Raw genomic sequence first — 19,806 nt, 5'->3', positions numbered from 1 at the left:
TTCTACCAGTTTTTCCATTCGTCTGTAAAGAATCCTCGTTAGTATTTTGCAGCCGTGACTGATAGTTCGGTAATTTTCACATCTGTCAACACCTGCTTTCTTTGGGGTTGGAATTATTATATTCTTCTTGATTTCTGAGGGTATTTCGCCTGTCTCGTACATCTTGCTCACCAGACGGTAGAGTTTTGTCAGGACGCTCTCCCAAGGCCGTCAGCAGTTCTAATGGAATGTTGTCTACTCCCAGGGCCTCGTTTCGACTCAGGTCTTTCAGTGCTCTGTCAAACTCTTCACGCAGTATAATATCTCCCATTTCATCTTCATTACATCCTCTTCCATTTCCATAATATTGTCCTCAAGTACATCGCCCTTGTATAAACCTTCTATATACTGCTTCCACCTTTCTGCCTTCCCTTCTTTGCTTAGAACTGGGCTGCCATCTGAGCTCTTGATATTCATACACGTGGTTCTCTTCTCTCCAAAGGTCTGTAGGCAGTATCTATCTTACCCCTAGTGAGATAAGCCTCTACATCCTTACATTTGTCCTCTAGCCATCCCTGTTTAGCCATTTTGCACTTCCTGTCGATCTCATTTTTGAGACGTTTGTATTCCTTTTTGCCTGCTTCACTTACTGCATTTTTATATTTTCACCTTTGATCAATTAAATTCAGTATTTCTTCTGTTACCCAAGGATTTCTAGCAGCCCTCGTCTTTTTAACTACTTGATCCTCTGCTGCCTTCACTACTTCATCCCTCAAAGCTACCCATTCTTCTTCTACTGTATTTCTTTCCCCCAATCCTGCCATTTGTTCCCTTACGCTCTCCCTGAAACTCTGTAGAACCTCTGGTTTACTCAGTTTATTCAGGTCCCATCTCTATAGCCTAGCGACTGAAAAAAGTGCAGGTTATACCCATTTCCAAGAAGGGCCGTAAGACCGTTGCACGTAATTATAGGCATTTATCGTTCACGTCTTCCCGTTGTAGAATGTTTTATGCACAGAATTATGACTTTTTTTTAGCACAAAGGTCTTGCCTATTAAAATCAACATGGGTTCCGCAAACGGAGATCTTGCGAAGCTTAGCTCGCTTTGTTTGTCCGTGAGATACATAACGCTATAGACATCAGCGCTCAGGTTGATGTCATGTTCCTTGACTTCACTAACGCATCTGGCATCGTCCAGCACTGCCGTTTAGTGAAAAAAAAAAACGAGGTTAGCGGGTATCGGATCATATTTGCGATTGCATTCAAGACTTTCTTGCAGATAGAACTCAAACACGTCGCCCTTAACGGAACTAAATCGACACAAGTAAAGGTAATATCCAGAGTGCCATAGGAAAGTGTGACAGGACCGTTGGTGTTTACAGTCTACAGCGTGGTCCATTGATCGTGATCGGGCCAAATATCTCACGAAATAAGGATCAAACGAAAAAACAACAAAGAACGAAACTCGTCTAGCTTGAAGGGGGGAACCAGATGGCGGTACGGTTGGCCCGCTAGATGGCGCTGCCCTAGGTCAAACGGATATCAACTGCGTTTTTTTGAAAGGAACCCCCATTTTCATTGCATATTCGTGTATTACGTAAATAATTATGAATGTTTTAGTTGGACTACTTTTTTCGATTTGTGACAGATGGCGCTGTAATAGTCACAAACGTACAAGTACGTGGTATCACGTAACATTCCGCCAGTGCGGACGGTATTTGCTTCGTGATACATTACCCGTGTTAAAATGGACCGTTTACCAATTGCGGAAAAGGTCGATATCGTGTTGATGTATGGCTATTGTGATCAAAATGCCCAACGGGCGTGTGCTATGTATGCTGCTCGGTGTCCTGGCCGACATCATCCAAGTGTCCGGACCGTTCGCCGGATAGTTACGTTATTTAAGGAAACAGGAAGTGTTCAGCCACATGTGAAACGTCAACCACGACCTGAAACAAATGATGGTGGCCAAGTAGGTGTTTTAGCTGCTGTCGCGGCTAATCTGCACATCAGTAGCAAACAAATTGCGCGAGAATTGGGAATCTCGAAAACGTCGGTGTTGAGAATGCTACATCAATATCTATTGCACCCGTACCATATTTCTATGCACCAGGAGTTGCATGGCGGCGACTTTGAACGTCGTGTACAGTTCTGCCACTGGGCGCAAGAGAAATTACGGGACGATGACAGATTTTTTGCACGCCTTCTATTTAGCGACGAAGCGTCATTCACCAACATCGGTAACGTAAATCGGCATAATATGCACTATTGGGCAACGGAAAATCCACGATGGCTGCGACAAGTGGAACATCAGCGGGTTAATGTATGGTGCGGCATTATGGGAGGAAGGATAATTGGCCTCTGTTATTATCGATGGCAACCTAAATGTTGAAATGCATGCTGATTTCCTACGTAATCCTCTACCGATGTTACTACAAGATGTTTCACTGCATGAGAGAATGGCGATGTACTTCCAACATGATGAATGTCCGACACATAGTTCGCGTGCGTTTGAAGCGGTATTGAATAGCATATTTCATGACAGGTGGATTGTTCGTCGAAGCAGCATACCATGGCCAGCACGTTTACCGGATCTGATCTCCCCAGTTTTATTTCTGTTGGGGAGAGTTGAAGGATATTTGCTATCGTGATCCACCGACAACGCCTCAGAACATGCGTCAGCGCATTGTCAATGCATGTGCGAACATTACGGAAGGCGAACTACTCGGTGTTGAGAGGAATGTCGTTACACGTACTGCCAAATGCATTGAGGTTGACGGACATCATTTTGAGCATTTATTGCGTTACTGTGGTACTAACAGGTAATCACGGTGTAACAGCATGCGCTCTCAGAAATGGCAAGTTCACAAAGGTACATGTATCACATTGGAACAATCGAAATAAAATGTTCAAACGTACTTACGTTGGGTATTTTAATATAAAAAAACCTACCTGTCACCAACTGTTCGTCTAAAATTGTGAGCCATATATTTGTGACTATTACAGCGCCATGTATCACAAAGCGAAAAAAGTTGTCCAACTAAAACATTCATATTTCTTTACGTACTACACGAATATGTAATAAAAAATTGGGGTTCCTATTTTATAAAACGCAGTTGATATCCGTTTGATCTATGGCAGCACCATGTAGAGGACCAACCATAGCGCCATCTGGTTTCCCCCTTCAATCTAGACGAGTTTCGTTCTTTGTAGTTTTCGTTTGACGCTTATTTTGTGAGAGATTTGGCCCGGTCATGATCAATGGGCCAACCTGTATCTAGTGGAATGCGTCGGATGCACCATAAGGCTATTCGCAGATCATGCTGTTGTTTATACCAAAGTAGCAAAGCCAGAAGATAGTAAGACCGGTACGGTCGTAGGTTCGAATCCTGCCTCGGGCATGGATGTGTGTGATGTCCTTAGGTTAGTTAGGTTTAAGTACACTCCTGGAAATTGAAATAAGAACACCGTGAATTCATTGTCCCAGGAAGGGGAAACTTTATTGACACATTCCTGGGGTCAGATACATCACATGATCACACTGACAGAACCACAGGCACATAGACACAGGCAACAGAGCATGCACAATGTCGGCACTAGTACAGTGTATATCCACCTTTCGCAGCAATGCAGGCTGCTATTCTCCCATGGAGACGATCGTAGAGATGCTGGATGTAGTCGTGTGGAACGGCTTGCCATGCCATTTCCACCTGGCGCCTCAGTTGGACCAGCGTTCGTGCTGGACGTGCAGAGCGCGTGAGACGACGCTTCATCCAGTCCCAAACATGCTCAATGGGGGACAGATCCGGAGATCTTGCTGGCCAGGGTAGTTGACTTACACCTTCTAGAGCACGTTGGGTGGCACGGGATACATGCGGACGTGCATTGTCCTGTTGGAACAGCAAGTTCCCTTACCGGTCTAGGAATGGTGAACGATGGGTTCGATGACGGTTTGGAGGTACCGTGCACTATTCAGTGTCCCCTCGACGATCACCAGAGGTGTACGGCCAGTGTAGGAGATCGCTCCCCACACCACGATGCCGGGTGTTGGCCCTGTGTGCCTCGGTCGTATGCAGTCCTGATTGTGGCGCTCACCTGCACGGCGCCAAACACGCATACGACCATCATTGGCACCGAGGCAGAAGCGACTCTCATCGCTGAAGACGACACGTCTCCATTCGTCCCTCCATTCACGCCTGTCGCGACACCACTGGAGGCGGGCTGCACGATGTTGGGGCGTGAGCGGAAGACGGCCTAACGGTGTGCGGGACCGTAGCCCAGCTTCATGGAGACGGTTGCGAATGGTCCTCGCCGATACCCCAGGAGCAACAGTGTCCCTAATTTGCTGGGAAGTGGCGGTGCGGTCCCCTACGGCACTGCGTAGGATCCTACGGTCTCGGCGTGCATCCGTGCGTCGCTGTGGTCCGGTCCCAGGTCGACGGGCACGTGCACCTTCCGCCGACCACTGGCGACAACATCGATGTACTGTGGAGACCTCACGCCCCACGTGTTGAGCAATTCGGCGGTACGTCCACCCGGCCTCCCGCATGCCCACTATACGCCCTCGCTCAAAGTCCGTCAACTGCACATACGGTTCACGTCCACGCTGTCGCGGCATGCTACCAGTGTTAAAGACTGCAATGGAGCTCCGTATGCCACGGCAAACTGGCTGACACTGACGGCGGCGGTGCACAAATGCTGCGCAGCTAGCGCCATTCGACGGCCAACACCGCGGTTCCTGGTGTGTCCGCTGTGCCGTGCGTGTGATCATTGCTTGTACAGCCCTCTCGCAGTGTCCGGAGCAAGTGTGGTGGGCCTGACACACCGGGGTCAATGTGTTCTTTTTTCCATTTCCAGGAGTGTAGTTCTAAGTTCTAGGGGACTGATGACCTCAGGTGTTAAGTCCGATAGTGCTCAGAGCCATTTAAACCAGTTTTGAAGAGCGTTACTTCAAAAATTTCGGGACAGCACTTTTAAAGAGGATTCGTACAACATATTACTTCCCCCCACATACATCTCGCGTATGGACCACGAGCAGAAAATTGCAGGCGTTACAGCTAATACTACCCACAATCATTTTTCCCAAGCGCCGTTCGCGACAGGAACGGGGAAGGTTGGAATCCGTGTGCCCTCAGACACACAGCGCCAGGTGAGTCGCCATGTATTGATGTAGACGACTAGCTGTAGATGCTCATACGTAGCTGTAGACGTAGACTCGGTAATGAAGGCGCTACACGTAGAGAAGGAAGGAGTGAACGTAGGTGGCGGGAATGTAGACTGCGTCAGACTCGCTGGCCAATGCGTGCAGATAACGTAATATCTCTTCCTGGAACACTATCCAGACATGGAGGAAATCCAAGAGTGCAGAACAAAAATCATCAGAGAAAAACTAAGGTCAAGAGAGCACATGACAAACAAGATGTGAAACTGAAAACAAATGAAGGTTTCGTTGAACAAGTTGCAGAGTTCGTCAGTTCCAAGTTCCATAAATCATCTGAACAATCATTCTGTCTAAATGATACTGAACCATTCAGATTACACGACATTTATTCTTGATTCGTGTTAGTATTAATGAACACATTATTTTTCTAGTCGCACTCACGCAGCTACACTTAAAATCAATTATACACACAGACACACACACACACACACACACACACACACACACACACACACACACACAGACACGAAAATATACAGGGTGAGTCACCTAACGTTACCGCTGGATACATTTCGTAAACCACATCAAATACTGACGAACCGATTCCACAGACCGAACGTGAGGAGAGGGCCAGTGTAACTGTTTAATACAAACCACAAGAAAATGCACGGAAGTATGTTTTTTAACACAACCTACGTTTTTTTAAAAATGGAACCCCGTTAGTTTTGTTAGCACACCTGAACATATAAACAAATACGTAATCAGTGTCGTTTGTTGCGTTGTAAAATGTTAATTACATCCGGAGATATCGTAACCTAAAGTTGACGCTTGAGTACCGCTCCTCCGTTGTTCGATCGTGTGTATCGGAGAGCTCAGAATTACGTAGGGATCCAAAGAGAACGGTGATGGACCTCAGGTACAGAAGAGACTGGAACAGCACATTACGTCCACATGCTAACACCTTTTTATTGGACTTTTTCACTGACGCACATGTACATTACCATGAGGGGTGAGCTACACGTACACACGTGGTTTCCGTCTTCAATTACTGAGTGGACTAGAGTGTGTCCCGACATGTCAGGCCAATAGATGTTCAATGTGGTGGCCATCACTTACTGCACACAATTGCAATCTCTGGTGTAATGAATGTCGTACACGCCGCAGTGCATCTGGTGTAATGTCGCCGCAGGCTGCCACAATACGTTGTTTCATATCCTCTGGGGTTGTAGGCACATCACGGCATACATTCTCCCTTAACGTACCCCACAGAAAGAAGTCCAGAGGTGTAAGATCAGGAGAAGGGGCTGGCCAATTTATGCGTCCTCCACGTCCTATGAAACGCCCGTCGAACAAACTGTCAAGGGTCAGCCTAGTGTTAATTGCAGAATGTGCAGGTGCTCCATCATGCTGATACCACATACGTCGACGCGTTTCCAGTGGGCCATTTTCGAGCAGCGTTTGCAGAAACGCGATGTATGTTGCAGTTGTTTGGGCCCCTGCAATGAAGTGAGGACCAATGAGGTGGTCGCCAGTGATTCCGCACCGTACATTTACAGTCCACGGTCGCTGTCGCTCTACCTGTCTGAGCCAGCGAGAATTGTCCACGGACCAGCAATGCATGTGCCGTAGATTCACTGCCCCGTGGTTTATGAAACCCGCTTCATCGGTAAACAGGTAGAACTGCAACGCATTCTCTGTTAATGCCCACTGAGAGAATTGCACTCGATGATTAAAGTCATCACCATGTAATTGTTGATGTGGCGACACATGAAACGGCTGAAAGCGGTGACGATGCAGTATGCGCACGACACTACTTTGACTCAGTCCACCGGCTCTCGCAATGTCCCGTGTACTCATGTGTGGGTTCATGGCAACAGCAGCTGACACACCAACTGCACCCGCTTCTCCTGTGACGGGCCTGTTACGGACCCGTTTGCGTGCTACGACCATACCTGTTGTATACAGTTGGCGGTAGGTGTTTTGCAATGTGCGGCACGTTGGATGCTCTCTGTCCGGGTACCGTTCTGCATACACCCTGCAGGCTTCAGCTGCATTTCGTCGACACTCGCCATAGATGAGTATCATCTCCGCCTTTTCAGAGTTCGAATACGCCACGGTCACAGTTCCTACAACACTACACTATCACAGACGTCTGGTAACACGGTGTACTGCAGTTGGCCTGCGTGCGGAGACGAATGCAGAATAACAATAGCAGCAAGCGCTACATGCGGACACTGCGACAGCTAGAGCAAACCACAACGGGTCACTACAGCCACACTCGTAAACACGGTCGTCACCGTAAACATGTCCCTGCAGATGCTGCTCGCCGTCCGTGGCCCGTGTTTGTTACAACACGCAACTGAACGTCGGAGGTTTCAAGCGTCAACTTTAGGTTACAATATCTCCGGTTGTAATTAACATTTTACAATGCAACAAACGGCACTGATTACGTATTTGTTTATATGTTCAGATGTGCTAACAAAACTAATGGAGTTCCATTCTAAAAAATACGTAGGTTTGTGTTAAAAAACATACTTCCGTGCATTTTTGTATGGTTTGTATTAACCAATTACACCAGCCCGTCTCCTCACGTTCGGTCTGTGGAATCGGTTCGTCAGTATTTTATGTGGTTTACGAAATAAATCCAGCGGTAACTTTAGGTGACTCACCCTTGAGTCACTAACTAACTATTGTAGAATGAAGGCTTTCACGACCGGGTGACATGGCTGTTGATATACTTTCCGGGATGTGATATCGTGGTCCAAGAACTTTTTCTGCTCCTTACGTTTCGTCCAGGACTGCGCTGGACTTCCTCAGAGGCGCTGAGTCTTGCCCACTGACTGGTCGGGTGTCTCAGAGCGACTTGTATATTGTGAGAAAGGGGGGGCGTGGTTCAGGTGACACGTGATGAGCAGTGATAATCCATAGCAAAGATAAGGTTGACTATCGATTACCACCTTGTAAACATAAAAATTGCTAGCAATTTTGTAGAGCCACTGTCCATATATCGCTGAGTTTCATAGCCTCCTCTTTCCTATTAAAATTATCGTGATGTTTATAAATTTCAATAGCTTCTCTATATAGCAGTGGGTAGTAATTTAACGTTGTAGATAGAACTTCAGTATCCGAAAACTTCACTCGGTGGTTGCCTGGTTGAAGAGCATGTTCCGCTACAGCTGATTTTTCTATTTTTCCAAGTCGACAAAGACTTTTATGCTCTCTTTCAGTCGCGTATTTACGCTTCTTTTGGTAGTACCATTATAAACTTTCCCACAGGTACATGGAATTTTATACACACCACATGTCGACAGGGGAGGGCGTTTATCCTTCACAGATCGTAGTACTTGACTTATTTTCTTTGTTGGTTTAAAGACCGGTGTTATGTCATGCTTTCGTAAAATCTTACCGATCCGATCTGTTACTTTTTTAATGAAAGGGAGAACTACTGTATTTTTCTGTCGTTGTGGTTCATTCTTATCTTTTGGTCTTCTGTTCCTTGGACGCAAAATTCTATTTATCTCTTTTCTTGAGTAGCCGTTTTTTTTTCGAAAGCCTGCTTCAGATGTTTCACTTCAGCATCCAAATGTTCAGGTGTACATATTCGTTCCGTTCGATCGACAAGACTTTTTATGACACCTCTTTATTGTTGTGGATGATGATTAGAATTTTTATGTAAATATCTGTCCGTGTGTGTTGCCTTTCGAAAAACTTTATATTCCAAGCTTCTATCAGACCGTCTCATAACTGAGACATCCAAGAAAGATATTCTGTTATCCTTTTCTATTTCTATGGTAAACTGTATTTTTGGGTGAATTTTATTTAAATAATCAAAGAAATCGTCCAAGGCTTTTCTGCCATGGGGCCAAACCACAAATGTGTCACCTACATATCGATACCAACGAGATGGTTTGTTATTAGCTTTTTCTCGAGCTGATTGTTCAAATCTCTCCATGTAAAGATTGGCAATCGCAGGGCCTAATGGTTTACGCATTGCTACTCCTTTAAGTTGTTCATAAAATGCATTATCCCACTGGAACTGACTTGATGTGAGACAATGTCTAAAAAGAACAGTCAAGTCTTCTGGAAAAATATCCGCTATGAAAATCATAACTTCGTTAACAGGAATCATTGCGAATAAGGACACAATGTCAAAACTTACAAGAATATCTTCAGGGGCCACAGTTAGTCCCTCTAGTTTTTCAATAAAATGACGCGAGTCTTTTATATATGAGTCCGTTTTTCCAATAAATGGTTGTAAACAAGTTGTTAAATATCTTGCTATTTCATAAGTGGGAGAATTGATGGCACTGACTATGGGTCTTAAAGGAAAATCTATTTTGTGAATTTTAGGTACACCATACAATCGGGGACACATAGCTTCACTTTTCAACAAAGTTCTTTTATCTTCTTTTTGGATAGAGGTAGATGACTTAATCAAATTATTAGTTTTCCTGAGTACACTGGCTGTAGGATCTCTCGCAAGTTTTTTATACTCACCTGACGTTAAAAGGTTCAAAATTTTTCTTCTGTAATCTACTGGAACTGCTCAAGTCCGTCTCCACAGTGCACAATGGATATGAATAAAAATGGTTCAAATGGCGAAGATATATAAGTCGCTCTCAGATACCCGACCAGTCAGTCGGCAGGACTCAGCGCCTCTGAGGAAGTCCAGCGCAGTCCTGGACGAAACGTAAGGAGCAGAAAAAGTTCTTGGACCACGACCTCACATCCCGGAAAGTATATCAGTAACTAACTATTGCCACCTAGAATAACTCCGATAGTGTGATAGTAGCTGAAACGTTTCTGCGACAAAAGTAGCATGGGACGACGGGGGGCAGAAAATGACGTTGGTCTTGTGTTGTTAGGTGGGGTCGCTTCTGTGATATGAAGGTCAACTTTTTTATTTTTTTTAATTGGATGCTACACTTTGGTACTTCTTGTAGGATAGCAGGTATAGAGACGAACCCAATGCTGTGTAACAGTAAGGTCTTTGGAGGTCAACGTCCGTTTGCAGAAGGTGTTTGAAGTGGTGACTATTGGTATCAATGCAGTCGTGGATTGAATATTCCTTATCACATCGGCAATTGTCGAAGCACATGCTGTGACAATTCTCTCTCGCATATCTTCGGAACGTCTTTATGAACAATGTCTTTTACGAATCCCCACAAGGAAATATCCAGAGGCGTCGAGTGTGGGGAACGAGCCGGTCACGACACATCTCTTCCGTATCCAATCCAACGATCTGCGAATCGTCTCTGGAACTCAGCGAAAAACGTGCCGGACATCCAACGTGTTGATACCACATACTGTTCCTGGCTCCTAAAGGTATTTCGTCCGATAACAGACCTAATGTTGTACATAGTCTACTGATTTGCCGCCGGATCACGTTGTGTAAAAGTGCACACTATTTCCCCGGAGCAACTGTCCGACATCTTCAGGTGGTTCAAACTTGCTCGTGGGTTGGTACGACTCACGGTATCCGCACACAGACGTCCCATTCTTAGAACACGCGCGCGAAAATTGCGCAGTCGCCGAAATCGCGCATGCGCAGTGATTTGCCACATCAAACCCCCTCTGCCGAAAATCGCTGCGTTTTTTGTCAACCCAACGTACCCCACCCAATATCCATAAGAATGGGGCACCTCTCCGTTCCATTGTACGTAACATACGAGCACCTACTTATTTTGTTGGCAAATACCTGACTGGGTGAGATTAAGATATGTGCACGCAAAATAAGCAGTCTCGCATATGCGGATGACTTAGTTGTGATGGCAGATTCGTTTGAAAGTTTGCAAAGTAATATTTCAGAGCTAGATCAGAAAATAAGGACTATGGTATGAAGATTAGCATCTCCAAAACGAAAGTAATGTCAGTGGGACAGAAATATAAACGGATTGAGTGCCAAATACGAGGAACAAAGTTAGGACAGGTGGACGGTTTCAAGTACTTAGGATGCATATTCTCACAGGATGGCAACATAGTGAAAGAACTGGAAGTGAGGTGTAGCAAAGCTAATGCAATGAGCGCTCAGCTACGATCTACTCTATTCTGCAAGAAGGAAGTCAGTACCAAGACTAAGTTACCTGTGCATCGTTCAATCTTTCGACCAACTTGCTTGTATGGGAGCGAAAGCTGGGTGGATTCAGGTTACCTTATCAACAAGGTTGAGGTTACGGATATGAAAGTAGCTAGGATGATTGCAGGTACTAGTAGACGGGAACAATGGCAGGAGGGTGTCCACAATGAGGGAATCAAAGAAAAACTGGGAATGAACTCTATAGATGTAGCAGTCAGGGTGAACAGGCTTAGATGGTGGGGTCATGTTACAGGCATGGGAGAAGCAAGGTTACCCAAGAGACGCATGGATTCAGCAGTAGAGGGTAGGAGGAGTCGGGGCAGACCGAGGAGAAGGTAACTGGATTCGGTTAAGAATGATTTTGAAGTAATAGGTTTAACATCAGAAGAGGCACCAATGTTAGCACTGAATAGGGGATCATGGAGGAATTTTATAAGGGGGGCTATGCTCCAGACTGAACGCTGAAAGGCATAATGAGTCTTAAATGATGATGATGATGGTGATGATGATGATACCTGACATGACTCTTGGGACCTCTCGTAGCGTTCCTGAAGAAGAGAAATTTGTTAACATCGAGTATAGATTTAAGTGTCAGGAAGTCGTTTCTGAAAGTATTTGTATGGAGTGTAGCCATGTATGGAAGTGAAACATGGACGATAAATAGTTTGGACAAGAAGACAATAGAAGCGCGACAGTGCTTAACTTCGGTGAGCGAATGGGAACCGGTCGAAGATTTGAGTTGCACATTAGAATCGAACGTGGGAGTACTAAATGTTATATTTGAAAATATTTCGTTCGTAGGATTCTGGCCACTGTGTATTTTCGCAAATAAACGGTTTCATAGGCCTTAACCTGAGCACTGATTAAAAAATCACAGTCTTAATCGTAGACGCCCTCTACAGCTAAATTACTGCCCTTCGCGCATTTTCTCGCTGCTGTCTACAGGCAGTCCTATCAAACTACTCTGTTTCGTGAAAGGTATTATACGTGAATTTTCCGGTTCGAAAAATAATTTGCCAGTAGTGAGATGCTTTCATCTGAAGCACCGGTAGATTCCATTCGCTTGTTCAGAAGGGGCGGCCATTAATAAGATGTTCATACTGTCAACACTGTGTATTTTAATTTATTTTTATTTTCTCTGCACCATTTTCATTGGAGGCTATTTTAGGTTTTATCTAGCCTAAATGAACTACTGAAGGAGCCTATTTTAGGTGCCTAAAACACACCTTTTTACGACCGTGGTCTACTTATAACCGTATAGATCCATCCGCTCGATAGAATTTGAATGGAGGCTCGTCCGACCAGGCAACATGTTTCATCTACATCTACATCCATACTCCGCAAGCCACCTGACGGTGTGTGGCGGAGGGTACCCTGAGTACCTCTATCGGTTCTCCCTTCTATTCCAGTCTCGTATTGTACGTGGAAAGAAGGACTGTCGGTATGCTTCTGTGTGGGCTCTAATCTCTCTGATTTTATCCTCACGGTCTCTTCGCGAGATATACGTTTTAGGGAGCAATATACTGCTTGACTCTTCGGTGAAGGTATGTTCTCGAAACTTCAACAAAAGCCCGTACCGAGCTACTGAGCGTCTCTCCTGCAGAGTCTTCCACTGGAGTTTATCTATCATCTCCGTAACGCTTTCGCGATTACTAAATGATCCTGTAACGGAGCGCGCTGCTCTCCGTTGGATCTTCTCTATCTCTTCTATCAACCCTACCTGGTGCGGATCCCACACTGCTGAGCAGTATTCGAGCAGCGGGCGAACAAGCGTACTGTAACCTACTTTGTTGTCGGATTGCATTTCCCATCAAAAGTCCAATGTAGGTGTTCCAGGTTCGAGGCGAGGCATAAAGCTGTGTGTCGTGCAGTCATCAAGGGTACACGAGTCGGCCTTCGGCTCCGAAAACCCATATCGATGATGTTTCGTTGAATGGTTCGCATGCTGACATCTGTTAATTTGCCCAACACTGAAATGTGCAGAATTTTTGCGGGAGGGTTGCATTTCTGTCACAATGAACGATTCTCTTCACTCGTCGTTGGTCCAGTTCTTGCAGGATCTTTTTCCGGTTGTTGCGATGTCGGAGATTTGAGGCTTTACCAGAGTCCTGCTATTCACGGTACACTCGTGGAATGGTCGTACGGGAAAACCCCCACTTCATCGCTGTGTCCCATGGCTCGTGCGCCGTCTGAATTACTTACAGCTTGGTAACCTACCATTGTAGCAGCAGTAACCGGTCCAACAGCTGCGCCAGACACTTGTTGTCTTATACAGGGTGTTACAAAAAAGGTACGGCCGCCCAACTTTCAGGACACATTCCTCACACGCAAAGAAAGAAAATATGTTATGTGGACATGTGTCCGGGAACGCTTACTTTCCATGTTAGAGCTCATTTTATTACTTCTCTTCAAATCACATTAATCGTGGAATGGAAACACACAGCAACAGAACGTACCAGCGTGACTTCAAACACTGCGGTACAGGAAATGTTCAAAATGTCCTCCATTAGCGAGGATACGTGCATCCACCCTCCGTTGCACGGAATCCCTGATGCGCTGATGCAGCCCTGGAGAATGGCGTATTGTATCACAGCCGTCCACAATACGAGCACGAAGAGTCTCTACATTTGGTACCGGGGTTGCGTAGACAAGAGCTTTCAAATGCCCCCATAAATGAAAGTCGAGAGGGTTGAGGTCAGGAGAGCGTGGAGGCCAAGGAATTGGTCCGCCTCTACCAATCCGTCGGTCACCGAATCTGTTGTTGAGAAGCGTACGAACACTTCGACTGAAATGTGCAGGAGCTCCATCGTGCATGAACCACATGTTGTGTCGTACTTGTAAACGCACATGTTCTAGCAGCACAGGTAGAGTATCCCGTATGAAATCGTGATAACGTGCTCCATTGAGCGTAGGTGGAAGAACGTGGGGACCAACTGATACATCACCGACAATACCTGCCCAAACGTTCACAGAAAATCTGTGTTGATGACGTGATTGCACAATTGCGTGCGGATTCTCGTCAGCCCACACACGTTGATTGTGAAAATTTACAATTTGATCACGTCGGAATGAAGCCTCATCCGTAAAGAGAACATTTGCACTGAAATGAGGATTGACACATTGTCGGATGAACCATTCGGAGAAGTGTACACGTGGAGGCCAATCAGCTGCTGATAGTGCCTGCACACGCTGTACACGGTACGGAAACAACTGGTTCTCCCGTAGCACTCTCCATACAGTGACGTGGTCAACGTTACCTTGTACAGCAGCAACTTCTCTGACGCTGACATTAGGGTTGTCGTCAACTGCACGAAGAATTGCCTCGTCCGTTGCAGGTGTCCTCGTCGTTCTCGGTCTTCCCCAGTCGCGAGTCATAGGCTGGAATGTTCCGTGCTCCCTAAGACGCCGATCAATTGCTTCGAACTTCCTGTCGGGACACCTCCGTTCTGGAAATCTGTCTCGATACAAACGTACCGCGCCACGGCTATTGCCCCGTGCTAATCCATACATCAAATGAGCATCTGCCAACTTCACATTTGTAAAGATTGCACTGAGTGCAAAACCACGTTCGTGATGAACACTGACCTGTTGATGCTACGTACTGATGTGCTCGATGCTAGTACTGTAGAGCAATGAGTCGCATGTCGACACAAGCACCGAAGTCAACATTACCTTCCTTCAATTGGGCCAACTGGCGGTGAATCGAGGAAGTACAGTACATACTGACGAAACTAAAATGAGCTCTAACATGGAAATTAAGCGTTTCCGGACACAGGTCCACATAACATCTTTTCTTTATTTGTGTGTGAGGAATGTTTCCTGAAAGTTTGGCCGTACCTTTTTGTAACACCCTGTACAGGCCATCCTTGTTGGGGCAATTTGACGTACAGGGGTCAAGTACATCATTTTACTCCACTTCAGTTTCATACCAGCGAAAGTAGGTAAGTAGATGAGACATGTAAATGTGTGTTTAATGAACGCCAAAATGCTGTGAATGCTACCAAATGGACGCCAAATAATTTAAATAAAGTGCAGTTATTTTACTCAGAGTGTAAGCGCATGGCACTATTTGTAAGTTTGTTATGTTTCGTCGTAATTTTTGATACAGTACTTACATACCACATGTCTATTGTACTTGTGTCAAACCTTTTTACATTTTGATTTAGACGTTTGGTTAAAGAAGTATTCTCTGACGAGCAAATGTAGGGTTTACGCACGTAAACTGGACCTCCTAAAGTTGATTAAAGTGAAACCGTTAATTTTTTAGGTTTAAAGTCTGCCTGTATTCGTACACACTTTTATTCTCTTGCTGATTCCATGAGTGTAATAGGAAACATTGATCAGTGAAAGTGGAGTCTGCCTAAAATAACTAAAGCTACTGGTGTAGTTCAAAAACAGGTTTGTAACGTATTCTGCCTGTTTACATACGTCTGTATTTGAATACGCATGCCTATACCAGCTTCTTCGGCGCTTCAATGTACACTCCTGGAAATTGAAATAAGAACACCGTGAATTCATTGTCCCAGGAAGGGGAAACTTTATTGATACATTCCTGGGGTCAGATACATCACATGATCACACTGACAGAACCACAGGCACATAGACACAGGCAACAGAGCATGCACAATGTCGGCACTAGTACAGTGTATATCCACCTTTCGCAGCAATGCAGGCTGCTATTCTCCCATGGAGACGATCGTAGAGATGCTGGATGTAGTCCTGTGGAACGGCTTGCCATGCCATTTCCACCTGGCGCCTCAGTTGGACCAGCGTTCGTGCTGGACGTGCAGACCGCGTGGGACGACGCTTCATCCAGTCCCAAACATGCTCAATGGGGGACAGATCCGGAGATCTTGCTGGCCAGGGTAGTTGACTTACACCTTCTAGAGCACGTTGGGTGGCACGGGATACATGCTGACGTGCTTTGTCCTGTTGGAACAGCAAGTTCCCTTGCTGGTCTAGGAATGGTAGAACGATGGGTTCGATGACGGTTTGGATGTACCGTGCACTATTCAGTGTCCCCTCGACGATCACCAGAGGTGTACGGCCAGTGTAGGAGATCGCTCCCAACACCACGATGCCGGGTGTTGGCCCTGTGTGCCTCGGTCGTATGCAGTCCTGATTGTGGCGCTCACCTGCACGGCGCCAAACACGCATACGACCATCATTGGCACCGAGGCAGAAGCGACTCTCATCGCTGAAGACGACACGTCTCCATTCGTCCGTCCATTCACGCCTGTCGCGACACCACTGGAGGCGGGCTGCACGATGTTGGGGCGTGAGCGGAAGACGGCCTAACGGTGTGCGGGACCGTAGCCCAGCTTCATGGAGACGGTTGCGAATGGTCCTCGCCGATACCCCAGGAGCAACAGTGTCCCTAATTTGCTGGGAAGTGGCGGTGCGGTCCCCTACGGCATTGCGTAGGATCCTACGGTCTTGGCGTGCATCCGTGCGTCGCTGCGGTCCGGTCCCAGGTCGACGGGCACGTGCACCTTCCGCCGACCACTGCCGACAACATCGATGTACTGTGGAGACCTCACGCCCCACGTGTTGAGCAATTCGGCGGTACGTCCACCCGGCCTCCCGCATGCCCACTGTACGCCCTCGCTCAAAGTCCGTCAACTGCACATACGGTTCACGTCCACGCTGTCGCGGCATGCTACCAGTGTTAAAGACTGCGATGGAGCTCCGTATGCCACGGCAAACTGGCTGACACTGACGGCGGCGGTGCACAAATGCTGCGCAGCTAGCGCCATTCGACGGCCAACACCGCGGTTCCTGGTGTGTCCGCTGTGCCGTGCGTGTGATCATTGCTTGTACAGCCCTCTCGCAGTGTCCGGCGCAAGTATGGTGGGTCTGACACACCGGTGTCAATGTGTTCTTTTTTTCCATTTCCAGGAGTGTATATACAGGATCTGAAAGGAGAGTGTGTGTCTGTCTACAGCGAGGCGCCTCAGCTTCCCTGACGTAATCAGCGTTGACCGCAGGGTCGGGAGATCGTGGCAGAGCAGATATCTCGACGGCCTAGTTGTTTTTGTTCTCGGCAGCCGGACAGCTGTTGCTTATTTTGCGAGCAGTCGCTTGACGCTAGGCCGGGCCTTCGTCGTGTGCAGCGTAGCCGGCAGTCGGCAGTCGGTACTGCTGGGGGAGCGGCTGCCTCGTTGTTTACCTGCTCCTGCAGTTCCGCTGTGAGGTGTGCTATTTCGCTACTGTCGGTGTCAGGTGTTGTTTACGTGAGTCATCGCCGTTTCTGCGGTGTCAAGGAAAAGTGTAACTGCAATGGAAACATACCCACAAAGCAGTAGCGTCAAAATTGAATTTTCGAAGGATAGCGACAAGCCAGCAGCTTCACAAATGAGGTATTGGGTAAGTACCTTTCTCACACTTACTGTACTATCAAGGAGAGGTCCCGTGGCGTGCGATCGACTTTTTGGAACCATCTAAACGAAGATGTACACTATGCTTCTCCAATACTTCACTGCTTCATTGCCTGGCTGGGCTGGCCATCGTAAGTTCATGTTTTAAACCACTAAATGAACTTTAAAGTCAGTTGCCCTAGCTTCAATATAATACTATTCATACTGCGTTTCTGTTTGACCTCTGCCTAAAACCTTAGGAAAATAGTTGAATAGTCTGATTTCCTTATCCATTATACAGATAACACGGCCGAATCCTGTAAAAAGGGTAACTCTATTGATTAGCTTTTTCTTATTAACAGGACCATCCCCCCATAGCGTACTTTATGTGGAAACTAAACTAAATGTCAGTTACAGGATTATATGTAACTGGACTATTGGTTCTGTTGGGGTATATAGTATACGTGACAACATAGAGACAGGCTTTTTTTGTTATTTACATAAAAGCATACTAAATTACAATAGTACAGGTAGGGTTATAACAATGGTTCTTCACAACACAGAAACGTGAATATACACTATGTGATCAAAAGTATCTGGATACCCCCCCCCCCAAAAAAAAAACCACACGTTTCTTATATTAGGTGCATTGTGCTGCCACCTACTGCCAGGTACTCCATATCAGCGACCTCAGTGGCCATTAGACATCTTGAGACAGCGGAATGGGGCGCTCAGCGGAACTCACGGAAGCGAAGATCATCAGGTGATTGGATGCCACTTGTGTCATACGTCTGTACGGGAGATTTCCACACCCCTAAACATCCGTAGGTCCACTGCTTCCGATGTGACAGCGAAGTGGAAACGTGAAGGGACACGTACAGCACAAAAGATACAGGCCGACCTCGTCTGTTGACTGACAGAGATAGCTGACAGTTGAAGAGGGTCGTAACGTGTAATAGGCAGACATCTATCCAAACCATCACACAGGAATTCCAAACTGCATCAGGATCCACTGCAAGTAGTATGACAGTTAGGTGGGAGGTGAGGAAACTTGGATTTCATGGTCGAGCTGCTGCTTATAAGCCACACATCACGCCGGTAAATACCAAACGACGCCTCGCTTGGCGTAAGGAGCGTAAACATTGGACGATCGAACAGTGGAAAAACGTGTGGAGTGACTAATCACGGTAGAGAATGTGGCGATCCGATGGTAGGGTGTGGGTATGGAGAATGCACGGTGAACGTCATCTACCAGCATGTGTAGTGCCAATAGTAAAATTCGGAGGCGGTGTTGTTATGGTGTGGTGGTGTTTTTCGTGGAAAGGCTTGCACCCCTTGTTGTTTTCCGTGGCACTATCACAGCACAGGACTACACTGATGTTTTAAGCACTTTCTTACATCCCACTGTTGAAGAAGAATTCGGATGGCGATTGCATCTTTCAACACGATCGAGCACCTGTTCATAACGCACGGCCTGTAGCGGAGTGGTTATACGACAATAAAATACCTGGAATAAACCGGCCTGCACAGAGTGCTGACCTGAACACGTTTCGTATGGTTTGGAACGCCGTGCCAGGCTTCACCGACAGACATCGATACCTCTCCTCAGTGCAGCACTCCGAGAAGAATGGGCTGCCATTCCCCAGGAAACCTTCCAGCACCTGACTGAACGTATGCGAGAGTGGAAGCTGTCATTAAGGCTAAGGGTGGGCCAACACCATACTGAATTGCAGGATTAGCGATGGAGGGCGCCACGAACTGGTAAGTAATTTTCAGCCAGGTGTCCGGATACTTTTGATGACATATTGTACTTTAAGACACCAGGTATCAGGTATTGTTCTGTTCGTAAGTCACTCACAAACGAGTGGTTGCCACTCACCCTACCGGGTCTTCGTTTGTGAGTGACGAATAACACAATTCGGAATTTTGTGTGGTACTCAGTAGTGCTAAAAATGTCTGGTTATGTGGTATAATGGATAAGTTAAGAGCTTCGCATGCAGTAGGTTGTGGCTTCGAATCTCGTCAGGCGCAGTCATTTTTTTCCACTTTTAAATCTTTATCAAAATGACTTTGATCATCACTTCTATTCAGTTAATGATTTATACGTAGTTATTCAATTCCATTCCTTGGTCACATAATTCCAATCATAATATCAATTTCTTTATTCGTTCTCATTTTTCTTCCTGTCATTCTTTCTCCATTTTCTTTATTCACGTGTTTTTAATTCATTTCG

At 46.3% G+C, this 19,806-nt stretch overlaps 1 protein-coding gene across 2 annotated transcripts in view; it reads left to right on the top strand.

The window, feature by feature from the left end:
- LOC126295334 (alpha-mannosidase 2) overlaps positions 1-19,806 on the top strand; it is a 923,615-nt gene that overhangs the window by 205,910 nt on the left and 697,899 nt on the right. Inside the window, exon 1 of one of the 2 annotated variants that reach the window (XM_049987802.1) lies at positions 17,283-17,583. The exons of the other annotated variant lie outside the window; for it this stretch is intronic. Coding sequence (XP_049843759.1) covers positions 17,497-17,583 — 87 coding nt within the window. The 5' untranslated portion in view covers positions 17,283-17,496. Of the gene's footprint in view, positions 1-17,282; positions 17,584-19,806 lie in introns of those variants that run through there. 2 annotated transcript variants of the gene reach the window in all.

This window comes from Schistocerca gregaria, chromosome 11 (genome assembly GCF_023897955.1).
Source record: "Schistocerca gregaria isolate iqSchGreg1 chromosome 11, iqSchGreg1.2, whole genome shotgun sequence".
NCBI lineage: Eukaryota > Metazoa > Arthropoda > Insecta > Orthoptera > Acrididae > Schistocerca > Schistocerca gregaria.
This window is presented reverse-complemented; position numbering and strand designations above follow the sequence as displayed.